Source organism: Homarus americanus, unplaced genomic scaffold (genome assembly GCF_018991925.1).
Source record: "Homarus americanus isolate GMGI-L3 unplaced genomic scaffold, GMGI_Hamer_2.0 scaffold39155, whole genome shotgun sequence".
NCBI classification, from domain to species: Eukaryota; Metazoa; Arthropoda; class Malacostraca; order Decapoda; family Nephropidae; genus Homarus; species Homarus americanus.
The window spans coordinates 2,104,047-2,119,532 of NW_024737042.1; the positions used below are offsets into that span (position 1 = coordinate 2,104,047).

A 15,486-nucleotide genomic window follows, 5' to 3' on the forward strand; every position below is an offset into this window, starting at 1 on the left:
GTATTTATAATAGTATATATAAAGTGAAGGGATAATGTTAGGTGAATACACACACACACACGTGTTTATAATAGTATATAAAGTGAAGGGATAATGTTATAGGTGAATACACACACACACACACACACACACACACACACACACACACACACACACACACACACACACGTGTTTATAATAGTATATATAAAGTGAAGGGATAATGTTATAGGTGAATACACACACACACACACACACACACACACACACGGTTTATAATAGTATATATAAAGTGAAGGGATAATGTTATAGGTGAATACACACACACACACACACACACACACACACACACACACACACACACACACACACGTGTTTATAATAGTATATATAAAGTGAAGGGATAATGTTATCGGTGAATACACACACACATATCAAGAAGCGCTCAACACACTGACCCTTTCGACTCTCACTGACCATCACCACGACCTCATCTGCAAATTTGGTAAGAAGCTTCTACACCATCCTCGACACCGGCTCCTACTACCACCTGAGATCCCTAGCCCGAGAATTGCTGTTCGACACCACAACCGCATCCAGCCCATACATGCACAAACTGATCGCTATAAGAACAGCCCAGTCCCAACCATTGTAAAAATTATCAATAACTTGTAATAAACCAGTGTATTCACACCCAGTAAATACTACTTCTTGCACTGTCACTATGTTGAAATGCCCTGTAGTTTGAGCTTTTCCCCATCTAGTTATTATACATCTTATTTATATCACTTATGTTATTTGTATATTATTTGTAATTCGAAACCCATATTTTCAGCCTTCTGGCTGCCAAGCTCTTTCAATAAACCGTTAATTATTATTATTATTATTACACACACACACACACACACACCTAAAATAATCAATTTATGTACAAATATTTTTTGTCTTCCTTTATGTTCAGAAAGCTGTATATTTAGCTTACAATTAAGCGTGAGTACAGTCTGTTAGCCTCTCTACCTGAACCACAAACCCTAAAATTCAGAGTCATGAATCCGAAGCATTTATGGACAGATTATTATATCAGTCTACTGCTTCAGCTTCACGAGTCTGAATGTCGGGATTCGTGGTTCGGGGAGAGAGAGGCGAACAGACTTTAGTAGTTGACTGTACATAAGGAATTTTGACATGCCATAAATTTCCTGGTAACTGATGAAAAATTTCTTTCCAGGGATCTTAAACCTGAAAACATTCTCCTAGATGAACACATGCACATCAAAATTACAGACTTCGGCTGTGCAAAAATACTTACAAATGAGGAAATAGAAGCAGTGGACGGTGAGTGGTTATGAGCAGCTTAATGATAAATATGTTATTTGTAAAGATATTAAAGAAATACTGTAAAGCAGTCCCAGACTTACGACGGGGATACTCTCCTGGACCCTGATCATAAGTGAGAAAAGTGTTAATTCCATAGTTTTGGTTAGGTTAAAGCACAACCCAGCCTACAAAACAACAATAATATCCCAAACACAACAAATACTGTAAATAAAGTGATGTTAGGTAAACAACATGGAATAATAAAAATAATGAAAAAAATAGGATATTAATTAAAAACAAATTTGATGAATTTTATTGGGATCCCATTTGTGAGTGCTGATGACCGTAAGTCAGACAGTTGTAACTCAGGGACTGCTTGTATATTACATAAGTCAGACAGTTGTAACTCAGGGACTGCCTGTATATTACATAAGTCAGACAGTTGTAACTCAGGGACTGCCTGTATATAATAATCAGTGATGGGTTCCATGGAAGACTGTGGTCAGAATGTTGACATGAAAGAGCAGCTTCTGGGGGATCTTGTTTTTTCTGAAGTCGGATTGCTGAACTTTTTTTTTATTTCGTATTTATGGCTTAATGTGGCACTCCATTAAACCATTCATCTATTACAGTAATCACTATATGGCACAGTAACTAACCTGGTGGTATGTAGTGACCCCCTTCCATAGGAGCATAGTAAAACAAGCATCAGTCTCCCCAGAAAACAATACATTATCGTGTCTCTCACTAGTATCAATTAAACCTACACTAACGTTGCTATAATCTAACACTTGATTTACTTCAATATCTTCACTGGTTCCTGAGTTATGATAATTTGAAGGTTTGCTGCAAACTTCAATGGCATTTTTCTCTTTCATTTACAGCGCTTGTCCTACTTAGGTTCTGTGGGCCTCAATTACATAAAGGTGCTGTACTGTACTGTATAAGAAGCAAAGGTCACCACACATATGGCTGGAGAATAAGTTTATTTGACAAATCCTGTACACACTTTGTCTAGGCATAAATACATTCACTCTGTCCTGAAGAGCTTAGATGCTTAAGTTTGTACCATAACACTCATCAAGAATCAATTCAGTGACATCACCTAAGGTGGTACATCACCAGGGATGTATTTGCCACAATCAATCTTCGATCGAGAGAGAGACTAGCCCTGCCTTGGGTGACATAAGCAGAATAATGTTATCTTCAACAGTACTGTTCAGTTACAGGCTTACCATTCACAGTATTAAGTACTATACAACCATAGTACAGTACAGTACACCCCAGAAATTAATGTGGTGAGGCTTGAATTTTGCTGTGTTGTGCACCCCATGTTGTTGCTTGCACGCAAGACTCATGATCTCAGAGACATTGTAGATCTAGCTGAGGTTCTCATCGATATACAAGTAGTTGAACTTACAAAGTGGCATCCAGTCTTTTGTTTAAGTGTGTGATAATTACAGTACTGTACAAATATGTTTATGACAATATGAATAAAAAGGAGTTCGTAAGGTTTATAATAAATTTAGTTACTGTAATAGATGTATTTTTTAGAGAGTTTTTCAATTTACAGACGGCAGAGGACGTAAGAGCAGCTTCGTAGGAACAGCACAATACGTTTCCCCGGAGTTATTAGAATCCAAGAAGTGTGGCCGAGCATCGGACTTATGGGCCCTTGGGTGTATTCTCTATCAAATGGTGTCTGGTCTTCCGCCCTTTAGATCAAGGTCGGTTTACTTCCTCCATTTTCCTCCTGTTGGGTTGGGTTGAGTTGCAAATAACACAAGACACTTTTTCACTGATCCTGGTGCTTGTATAATGAGTCAAAACTCGTATAGAATATATACATGTAGGTAGAATATTTATAGTTGTAGGAATGTAAAGAGAGGAAGTTTGGTAGCGTGGCCGGTTAGTTATTTAACTGTATATACGTTCTTAGGGGAAATCTTCTAAACCACCAATTCTAAGTACAGCTATTTATTATTCACTCAATGACACAGACACATTAATAGAACATTGTATCGAAGTTACTAGAATATTATATTTACGTTACTAGACACTGACTCAGACACAAACATGAAACGGATACACTTCCCACCGTAAGTAACTCACCCTATGGATAGCTCTGACAATGACTCACTTGTGACCTGAGGGAGGCCCAGCGGGTGCTGCTGGACTAAGTCTCTTATGGGAGACCCTGCTAGCTGGAGACGCGGTGCTAGGGAGGGAAGTCTCTCTCCCGACCCCGACTAGTGACGAGCGTGACTCCATGAAAGTGATCTCAATGAATGCCCATGCCCGGTGAAAGGGGCTGCAGGGCCTTTATATTGGAGGAGAGCCGGCAGATGACCTCTCCTAATTAACACTAAACTGGTTAGATCTGGACAGCTGTGTTTGCCCAGGTGTGTGGTCATTTCGCAGGTCGGTAATGCTTCCTAATTATTACCACCTGGGTGTGTCTTGGCAAGGTGTGGTTTCCTTAACACGGTCATATCGCACGGTTATCTTAAGTACTTTGTGGCCTTGCCCTCTTGGGTCAGATCTTGCTGTCACTGTAGGGTGTGTCAACTTACGTGGGTGTACACCTGCTCATTTACTTACTGTTATATGTGTTGTATTTCTCTGTGCTGTAAGCTGCGGTCTGATAAACAATCATTACACTTGCTACTCTACCAAATGGCTGATTCATTAATTATTTCCTTACTCTACCATATGGCTGATTCATTAATTATTTCCTTACTCTACCATATGGCTGATTCATTAATTATTTCCTTACTCTACCATATGGCTGATTCATTAATTATTTCCTTACTCTACCATATGGCTGATTCATTAATTATTTCCTTACTCTACCATATGGCTGATTCATTAATTATTTCCTTACTCTACCATATGGCTGATTCATTAATTATTTCCTTACTCTACCATATGGCTGATTCATTAATTATTTCCTTACTCTACCATATGGCTGATTCATTAATTATTTCCTTACTCTACCATATGGCTGATTCATTAATTATTTCCTTACTCTACCATATGGCTGATTCATTAATTATTTCTTAATCTACCATATGGCTGATTCATTAATTATTTCCTTACTCTACCATATGGCTGATTCATTAATTATTTCCTTACTCTACCATATGGCTGATTCATTAATTATTTCCTTACTCTACCATATGGCTGATTCATTAATTATTTCCTTACTCTACCATATGGCTGATTCATTAATTATTTTCTTAATCTACCATATGGCTGATTCATGGCTGATTCATTAATTATTTCCTTACTCTACCATATGGCTGATTCATTAATTATTTCCTTACTCTACCATATGGCTGATTCATTAATTATTTCCTTACTCTACCATATGGCTGATTCATTAATTATTTCCTTACTCTACCATATGGCTGATTCATTAATTATTTCCTTACTCTACCATATGGCTGATTCATTAATTATTTCCTTATTCTACCATATGGCTGATTCATTAATTATTTTCTTAATCTACCATATGGCTGATTCATTAATTATTTCCTTACTCTACCATATGGCTGATTCATTAATTATTTCCTTACTCTACCATATGGCTGATTCATTAATTATTTCCTTACTCTACCATATGGCTGATTCATTAATTATTTCCTTACTCTACCATATGGCTGATTCATTAATTATTTTCTTAATCTACCATATGGCTGATTCATTAATTATTTCTTAATCTACCATATGGCTGATTCATTAATTATTTCCTTACTCTACCATATGGCTGATTCATTAATTATTTCCTTACTCTACCATATGGCTGATTCATTAATTATTTCCTTACTCTACCATATGGCTGATTCATTAATTATTTTCTTAATCTACCATATGGCTGATTCATTAATTATTTCCTTAATCTACCATATGGCTGATTCATTAATTATTTCCTTACTCTACCATATGGCTGATTCATTAATTATTTCTTAATCTACCATATGGCTGATTCATTAATTATTTCCTTACTCTACCATATGGCTGATTCATTAATTATTTCCTTACTCTACCATATGGCTGATTCATTAATTATTTCCTTACTCTACCATATGGCTGATTCATTAATTATTTCCTTACTCTACCATATGGCTGATTCATTAATTATTTCCTTACTCTACCATATGGCTGATTCATTAATTATTTCCTTACTCTACCATATGGCTGATTCATTAATTATTTCCTTACTCTACCATATGGCTGATTCATTAATTATTTTCTTACTCTACCATATGGCTGATTCATTAATTATTTCCTTACTCTACCATATGGCTGATTCATTAATTATTTCCTTACTCTACCATATGGATGATTCATTAATAATTAATTTCCTTGCTATATTATATGGCTGATTCATTAAATATATCAGGCACCGTACCCACCATAGCAGTACTTGCAAGTTTATATTAATGAACTGGCCCTTTAACCGTTGATTCCTTTTGGGTTAATGAGGCTGGAACATGTAAATTATATAGGGTTTTAGTAGTGAAACCCAATTGTCTGTTATCTATTTATTGAGGAACTATCTCGTATACAGTTCCAAGTGTATATCACCGTAACTTAATCACTGTAGCTATGAGTGTTAACATGAGGACGGAGGCTCTATTAAAGAGCTCTTCTAAATACGTCCGGTTGGTGTGAGGTGATGAGTGACAATCCCCGTAATACCCGTCGAGGGAGAACGGTAATACTGTATACGTCCTCCCTCGAGGGAAGACGGAACCATCCACGATGGCTCTCAATAACGTCTTCCTCTCGTCAAGGATATCAAACTACTGCCACAAGAGGTGGCCAGAGAGCTGGCTACTTAATGCCTTAGCTCAGCACTAAGTGACGCGACTTCCCGTGGGCACACCTTATCACGTGCTCTGAACATGCTACCTCATAGCTAGTGGAAAGTTACAGAGGGTGATAGAGTATATAAATCAAATGTAATTTACCCATTTATATAAATACTTCTGCCTTTAAGATAGGGGCTATTACATCGATAATTCAAACTTTTTCATGTAAGAATCATCACTTACTTTTTCTATTTAACTTTCAGTGTGCATTTACTGCTCTTTCATTCACCCTTTGTTTTGGTGCCAATATTATGGGAATATTGTAGGTAAACACTGAACAAATTTGTACTGTATAAGACCATCCCAAAGCCATGGTGCAGATTGTGTGGGTTACTGTAGTGGGGGGGTATGTGGTGTAAGAATATAGGGTGTGTGGTCTGAGGGCATGGGGGTGAGTGGTGTGGGGGTATAGGGTGTGTAGTGCAAGAACATGGGGTGCACAATGCAGCAAAATTCAGGCCTCACCACATTAATTTCTGGGGTGTACTGTACTGTACTGTGGTTGTATAGTACTTGATACTGTGAATGGTAAGCCTTTAACTGTACAGTACTGTTGAAGATAACATTATTCTGCTTATGTCACCCAAGGCAGCCTAGCTAGGTAGGCCATGACACACACACACACACACACACACACACACACACGTGCGCGCATGCATGCAAACACATCTATTAAATAATGTTTTATATAAAGTTGTTCCAGGTCATGAGTATTGATTCAGATAATTTTTTTCACATTCTTGTGATCACCTTTACATTTTTAAAACTTAGTACTGTATAACATGTCCAGCTATGTTTTTTGTAGATATGTACCAATACCCAGATTCTTGCTGATAATGATATTGATTTATCGGTACATCCATAGTTTTTTGGGTTGTAGTTCTAGTGAAGTTTGACTAGAGTATGTTTGTGTATGGGAACAGTTTGTTGCTTCCCCCCATGTTAGTTAGTTAGTTTTAATGTACAGTATTAGGTTGTCATATCAATCTATCATTTTACAGGAGTGAATACTACATCTTCCAGAAAATACTCAAGCTGGAGTATGAGTTCCCCGAGGGATTCTGTGAAGAAGCTAAGGATTTGGTGCAGAAACTATTGGTAATAATTAAATTGTTTATTTTTTCACTTATCAGCTTACTATCCATTCAGCTGGTTGGTCTAGCCAGCGTTAGTTTGTTTATCTTTCTTTTATCGTCGTGTATTAATTTTTTTAAGATTATTTTCTTTTGTATTACAGTGAAACCTCCATATAATGCTCTTCTTTCTCCGTGTGATATCAATCCCTTTACTTGCTGGTAATGTCATTTCATTTTACTTTCAGGTAGTGGAGGCAGATGACAGGCTTGGGGCCCAAGACTGTGAGGGATATCCCAGCATAAGGTGTCATCCCCTGTTCGCTGGTTTAGATTTTGACTCCCTACACGAGATGACACCTCCAAAAATTGCACCTTTTATGCCACACGTTGCTAATGAGGTACAGTGCAGTGCTGTATGTACAGTGACTCCTCGGTTAACGAACTCAATCCATTCCAGAAGGTCGTTCCAGCTCACCGAAAATTTCCTAAATTCAACAAAAATGGTAGAAAAGACTCCTGGATGATGATGATGATGATGATGGGAATTAGAATGGGGGTGGAGGAGAAGGAAGAAGAGAAGGCATTGGGGTGGAAGAGAAGTCACCCCATGGCACCATTTCACCCATAAAATTTTAGTTCTCTTGGTGTATTTCAAGATTATTTTCTTTAAATCAACACTGCACTGCATTATATATTGTCAATATATAAAATATATTTCAAAATGACCAATAATTTGCTTGGAAACACAGAAAAAAGGCGTTTAGTTGAAGAGAGTCTCAAGCAAGATGTTACCTCCAGTGAAAACAGAAAGAGACTAACGCCTGTTTCCTGTGTTAAGAGGCTGGATGCCGTGCATTAAACTAATCACTTTACCTTCAATTATGTTCAATAATTGTTAAAATGACTAAAAAATTGAATATTAAACTTTTAAAATTATTGAATAGTATAAACTTCTTGATATTTACTAAAATAGTAAGGAATTTAAGCCCTAGAACCGATTAATGTATTGGCTGACTGATACTAAAGCTGGTTGCCCGGTCAGTGCAAACGAAAAAATGTTGAGGTCGGTTCGTAAGAAATTCGTTAACCATATTTTTGTTCGTTAACCGAATTGAAGATCCTTATGGAAGGCAGTTCGTTAACCGAAATTTCGTTAACCGAGGCGTTCGTTAAACGAGGGGTCACTGTATAGGATAATATGAGGTCGCCTTTATACAGTACAGGCAGTCCCCAAGTTACAACCGTCTGACTTATGTAATATACAGGCAGTCCCCAAGTTACAACCGTCTGACTTATGTAATATACAGGCAGTCCCTGAGTTATGACCATCTGACTTTTGTAATATACAGGCAGTCCCTGAGTTACAACTGTCTGACTTATGTAATATACAGGCAGTCCCCGAGTTACAACCGTCTGACTTATGTAATATACAGGCAGTCCCGAGTTACAACTGTCTGACTTATGTAATATACAGGCAGTCCCTGAGTTATGACCATCTGACTTTTGTAATATACAGGCAGTCCCTGAGTTACAACCGTCTGACTTATGTAATATACAGGCAGTCCCGAGTTACAACTGTCTGACTTATGTAATATACAGGCAGTCCCTGAGTTACAACCGACTGACTTATGTAATATACAGGCAGTCCCTGAGTTACAACTCTGACTTATGTAATATACAGGCAGTCCCTGAGTGATGACCATCTGACTTTTGTAATATACAAGCAGTCCCTGAGTTACAACCGTCTGACTTATGTAATATACAGGCAGTCCCGAGTTACAACTGTCTGACTTATGTAATATACAGGCAGTCCCTGAATTACAACTGTCTGACTTGTGTAATATACAGGCAGTCCCTGAATTACAACTGTCTGACTTATGTAATATACAGGCAGTCCCTGAGTTATAACTGTCTGACTTATGTAATATACAGGCAGTCCCCGAGTTACAACTGTCTGACTTGTGTAATATATAGGCAGTCCCGAGTTACAACTGTCTGACTTGTGTAATATACAGGCAGTCCCTGAATTACAACTGTCTGACTTATGTAATATACAGGCAGTCCCTGAGTTATAACTGTCTGACTTATGTAATATACAGGCAGTCCCCGAGTTACAACTGTCTGACTTGTGTAATATATAGGCAGTCCCGAGTTACAACTGTCTGACTTGTGTAATATACAGGCAGTCCCTGAATTACAACTGTCTGACTTATGTAATATACAGGCAGTCCCTGAGTTATAACTGTCTGACTTATGTAATATACAGGCAGTCCGAGTTACAACTGTCTGACTTACGGTCATCAGCACTCACAAATGGGATCCCAATAAATTCATCAAATTTGTTTTTAATTAAAATCCTATTTTTTTATTTTTTATTATTCCATGTTGTTTAACATCACTTTATTTACAGTTTTTGTTGTGTATGGGATATTATTGTTGTTTTGTAGGCAGGGTTGTGCTTTAATCTAACCTAAACTATGGAATTAACACTTTTCTCACTTATGATCAGGGTGCAGGAGAGTATCCCCGTCGTAAGTCTGGGACTGCCTGCACAGCATTATTTTTAATTATTTAAAGAATAACCTTGACTGTATTCTGTATGTATTCATGATCTGTCCATCTGTATTTTATTTTATTACAAGTACAGTACAGTACCACACAGTACAGTATAGTACAGTTCAGTATTGTACAGTACCGTACTGTACAGGCATCCTGGGAACTACAGATACAGTAGTACTTGAAACATGATACTGTACATTGAAACTTCTATACAGTATACTGTAAGTCCGCACTTACCGCTGTCCTGCCTAACGTTGTTTCGGTACTACGTCCCTAAACTGTAGATACCAAAAATTTGTTTAACATCCAGGTGATCCGATACTACGTCGTTTTGTGTCGTCACAGACTACATTTTACGGTGCATCACCTTCTCTTGTCTGGCCGCGCTATGCCCTCTCGGCTTGGCGCAGAGTCTCAGTGACTTATCACCCTCCTCCGCTCCCGCCCTCCTCCTCCGCTCCCATCCTCTTCCTCTGCTCCCGCCATACTCCTCCCATCCTGCCATACTCCTCCCCTCCCACCATCCTTCTCCTCTGCTTCACTACCCACCACACACTCACTCTACCACCTCCCCCCATCGGTGCGTACCAATACAAACTTAGTAAGTAGTTGTATATGTATGCATTATTTTTATAGAAATAGCAATGATTTTCTGTATATGTAATGTATTTCATGGGGCAAAGGGAGGCTCAGGAACGTAACTCCTCTATTTTATCTCTTTCTTATGGGGAAAATTGATCTGCTTAACGTTGTTTAGTATAACATTGCGTTTTTAGGAACGTAACCTCGGCGTTAAGCGAAGACTTTCTGTAATGGACTTCTCTCTCCATATAATTCCTTAGATGGGGGGTTTTCACATTAACAGACCCTTGATATAACGGACTTTCCTCCATATACACAGGGCCGTATTCAGGAGTGGGCAAAGTGGGCAGCTGCCCAGGGGCCTCCACAATCTGGGGGGCCTCCACATATTGCAATATTTTATTTATTTGTTTATTCATTTGGATTATTTTTATTTTCATTCTTTAAAATTCATGTTTATCTACCGTATATACTCGTCTATAACCCCCCCTTGTTTATAGGTCGACCCTGATTTTTTTGATCAAGAAATTGTTAATTTATGATATTCCTTGTTTATAGTTCGACCCACGTTTTTGAGGGTAATGGAACAACAAAACCTTCAGTAAAAACGCCCTACGTCCTATAAACTGAGGCTCGCCGTGCCTGAAACACGAGTGCCGAAGGCAAATTGTTTACCATTTATTATTACGACACTTTGCACTGAAACGCGGGTAGTTTCAACAAAATTATTGTATATTTCCATTCAAGTATTTATTCAAGTCAATTAGGAGGGAATATTATTGTAATACAACACTTTTTTAACTAAACCATTCGAAAAGCGATTACGGTAACATCTTTTGAACGAAAGAAAGCGAAAGTCATTGTTTTCGTCACGATTTTATCCCACTTTCCACTGTAATACGTACGTAATTTCAGCAAAAATATTACATTTCCGTGAATGTATTATATCAAGCACAGTATGAATAGAATATCATTGTAATATAACAGAATTTTAACCGAAAACTATTAAAAAAATGAGTAACATCTCAAGAACATCGGAAACTTAGGTTAGGTCTTTTGTTTTCGTCATGTATTTTATCCTATTTTACATTGAAATACATCACGTTTCAGCAAAACTACTATTTATTTCCGAGAATATATTCATTCAGGCGCAGTTTAGGTAAAATATACGTGTGATGTAATAGTTTTTTAACTGAAAACGATTCGAAAAACACGTACCCTCTAGCCCTGTTCAAGGAGAGGACTGGGAGAAGCTGTTTGGTGCTGCAGACGATGACAAGGAAAATGATTTTGATGGATTTTAATGAAAATATTCAGAAATATGGTATCGTAGTATTTATTCAAGTCAGTTAGGATAGAATATTATTGTAATACAACAGTTTTTTAACTGAAAACCATTCGAAAAGCGATTACGGTAACATCTTTTGAACGAAAGAAAGCGAAAGTCATTGTTTTCATCACGATTTTATCCCACGTTCCACTGTAATACGTACGTCATTTCAGCAAAAAATATTACATTTCCGTGAATGCTTTATATCAAGCACAGTATGAATAGAATACCATTGTAATATAACAATATTTTCACCACAAACAATTAAAAAACGAGTAACTTCTCTTGAACATCGGAAGGTTAGGTAAAATCTTTTGTTATCGTCATGTATTTTATCCTATTTTACATTAAAATACATCACGTTTCAGCAAAACTACTATTTATTTCCGAGAATATATTCATTCAGGCACAGTTAAGGTAAAATATACATGTGATGTAACAGTTTTTTAACTGAAAACGATTCGAAAAACACGTGTACCGTCTAGCTGATACACAACAGCTGGTGGTGTGTCATGCGTCGTTGTAAACAATAGGAGGTTGAAGTAGATTACCGGGTATTATATTAAGTGTGAAATATCGAAAAGGTTTTTATTACCGGTATTTTTTGTAGATCAATGAGAACTGTGATACCGTATATGATATGATAAGTTAGCCTGTGCTAAGAACTTCAACATAGATTACTGAAAGCACGTTGTAAGGTAATTTAGCCTATTGTAAGTTGGTGAGCTTCATTTGCTGAAGGAACTGCACAACTTTTCATTACTAATTGGTACATATTTTGCGTTTCCATTGTTTACTGGCAGTAAATGGTAAATATTTTTCATGTCTGAAGCTAAAAGTTGCTCCTCGCCATTCCCATCATGCACGGGTTCAACCTAACAAAACTGTTACGCATGTATAGGACGACCCCCAATTTTTTGCCTAAAAATTTGGTCTTAAAAACTCGAACTATACACGAGTATATACGGTATTCCATCACGTAAAACTATGTTCAGCAAGAAGCGTGATAGAAATTAGGCTAGCTTCTCCTTGAAATTCATGAATACCTGGTTTTCCTATGAACCGACTTGAAATCACATGAATGACTCCAGTCATGTCTCACTTTTGTGTGTTGGGAATTTGTACACTATCAATAAATATACAGTTAATTAAAAATTTCTCAATGTTCTAATTTCCTCAAAATAACTGCATATGGTTTCAAAATTCTCCAAAGAAGTGTTCAAATTTCAAAATTTTCCCGGGGGGCTTACAGCTCCCCCCGGAACTCCCAGATGTTTAGGCTCGCTTCACTCGCCACCCCACCCTCTTGGGTAGTTATAATGAGGGGGGCCTCCACAAAGGCTGCCCATGGGCCTCCACAGGTCTAAATCCGGCACTGCATATACAGCAGTCTGTTAAACAGAGGTTCTACTGTGGGTTAGTAAACTATGTCCAAAACATAAAACATGGATACTGTACTCATTACCTGTGTAGTTAATTCCGTCATTGGTGAGAAATTATTGTATATTTAATAAGACTTATCGTATACAAAAACTATAGGTAATATATATATATTACTCTTACAAGGAATATGTTTGAGAGATGATTTGAGGAGCACAGAGCCATATTAGGACAAGTGCCGGTATGCCCTGAACAATAACTATGATGTCTCTCACTCATAACAGATAAATATACACTACAAATGTTACAATCTAACACTTGAATCTCTTCAATATCTTCACTGGTTCCAAAGTTATGGTAATTTGAAGGTTTGCCACAAACTTCAACTGCAATTTCTCTGTTATTTTCATTTACGGGGCTTGTCCTACTTAGGTTCTGTGCGCCTCATACACAAAAACTGTAGGTAATATATCTGTCACTCTTTACTTCAGATTGAGTGGGAATTCAAGAGCGAGCCAGGATTAAAGCCTATTGAGCTGCAGCTGATGCTTGGACTTGAACCTAAGGACGAGAAGGGAAAATGCAAAGATGAGAAGACTGGTGACACTGAGGCCTCCAAGAAATCAGGTTTATTAATATTTTTTTTTCTCTCTCTCTCTCTCTCCTATTTGTGTGTTTGCATTTGCAAGTGAGAGCTATATATACATCCATGTTACACTCATCACGAAAAGTTCTCGATTGCTCTAAGGGTCATACAATATGACAAAACGAACGGGAAAGCTGAACATTGCTCTCTGAGGAAGTTTTATTACAAATTAAATTATTTCTTTTCACCAGTAAATACTATAAAGATGAGCAACATACATTATTATGTAATATTGAGTCACTTCACAACCAGGCATATCAACCATTCTGAGATGATACGAGCCATAGTGCTCATTCTGAAATCTGTCGTGCCGAGCTGTTCCAGAACTTTTTGTGGCAGGTGTACAAACTGAAGTTCAGTGGTTTGGGTAGGAATCTCCTTCAACATTTTATGTAATTCTTTCACTGTTGCTATGTTGATGAACCTTGTAAGCATTCAGGTCTCTCAGAAACATACAGTTTTGACACCATAACACTGACCAGTTTTGTAATTTGATCATCTAATAATTTAAGCAAATAAGTCAGTGTGACCATCATCATCATCATCATCATTATCACCATTTTAAGGCTATTTTCTGCACTTCCGATGGTTAGCCACAATTACCTGATGTCAGCTCTCCGTGCTGAGCAGTCTCTTGTAGCCTTTCTTGTCAAATTCTTAACTCAAATGTCATTTCTCTCAGTCTCTCCCCATACAATTCTTGGCCTATCTTTACCTCTTCTCCTCCTGTTCACATTCAACCTAATCAATTTTAATTTCAGCTCATTTAAGCTTCTGCAGGTCCTTGTTAACTGCCCATGTTTAAGTACCACACAACAAGTAGACACTTCTCATGCCAGTTACATACATTTTTCCTCTCACACAAGGAGAAGGTCCTCTTTGCTATTAAGCTTTGATTTTTATCTATTAACATTTCAATGTTTTTTTTATGAAAGTTCTATACTATTCCTTATTTTATACCTTACATTATTTTAGTTTAGACGTCTAAGCTTTTATTTTAATTTGGCGACATATGACCTATGTTGCTGCGTCGCCAGGGATGTAATTACCACAATCAATCAATCAATCTTTGCTATGAAAGAAGGAATGCAACTCCCTAAACTTCCTTCAGCTACTTCTGACTCTTGCAACTAAGATAGGTACAACACCACTTCCAGCATTGTTCATGTCACCTAGGTAGCAGAACTCATCAACACAGTCCAACACTGCACTGAAAGTCAGCCAAATTCTGCAGTCTTCCATTTATACCACTGCACCTCTTGTGTATCCACCTTCCACACTAACTGTACATTACTGAGTTGCTGCCAATACCTTTCTTACAGACAGCACACATCTATTTTCCACCATATGTCCTTCACCCAAGCCACTAATCATAATGTTTATTCCAATAATCAGATTTCATGTGTGTGATTATCTCATTCAATCATAGTACCTTGCTCATATCTGAGGGTTGGCGACCACAGTCCTCCACTCTAAACATTCTTGGGCTGTTGTTAACAATCCTCTAATGTTTTGTATCTCTCTAGGGACCCAGTTTTTATTTTCACTCATACATCCCCAGTCTCTGCCTTCCCCTGGCCCTCCTACCCTCACCTTTGCCCTTTAATATATGTTATTATCTCTTCATCCCTAATTACTGTGTATGACCAAACTATCTATTTTTTTTTTGTTCATTTCAAGTATTTCTCTTTAAGTTTTGGTAATCTTAATACAGCATGCCCTTCAAATTTGTGGATTTTT

General features: G+C 37.5%; 1 protein-coding gene across 2 annotated transcripts in view; it reads left to right on the top strand.

Annotated features, from left to right (window-relative positions):
- The window catches only part of LOC121872566 (3-phosphoinositide-dependent protein kinase 1-like), a 37,750-nt gene that overhangs the window by 14,892 nt on the left and 7,372 nt on the right, over positions 1-15,486 (top strand). For both annotated transcript variants that reach the window (XM_042375382.1, XM_042375383.1), the window contains exons 8-12: positions 1,208-1,314; positions 2,870-3,023; positions 7,175-7,271; positions 7,495-7,647; positions 13,592-13,727. In XM_042375382.1, the coding sequence (XP_042231316.1) occupies positions 1,208-1,314; positions 2,870-3,023; positions 7,175-7,271; positions 7,495-7,647; positions 13,592-13,727 (647 nt within the window). The remainder of the gene's footprint in view (positions 1-1,207; positions 1,315-2,869; positions 3,024-7,174; positions 7,272-7,494; positions 7,648-13,591; positions 13,728-15,486) is intronic.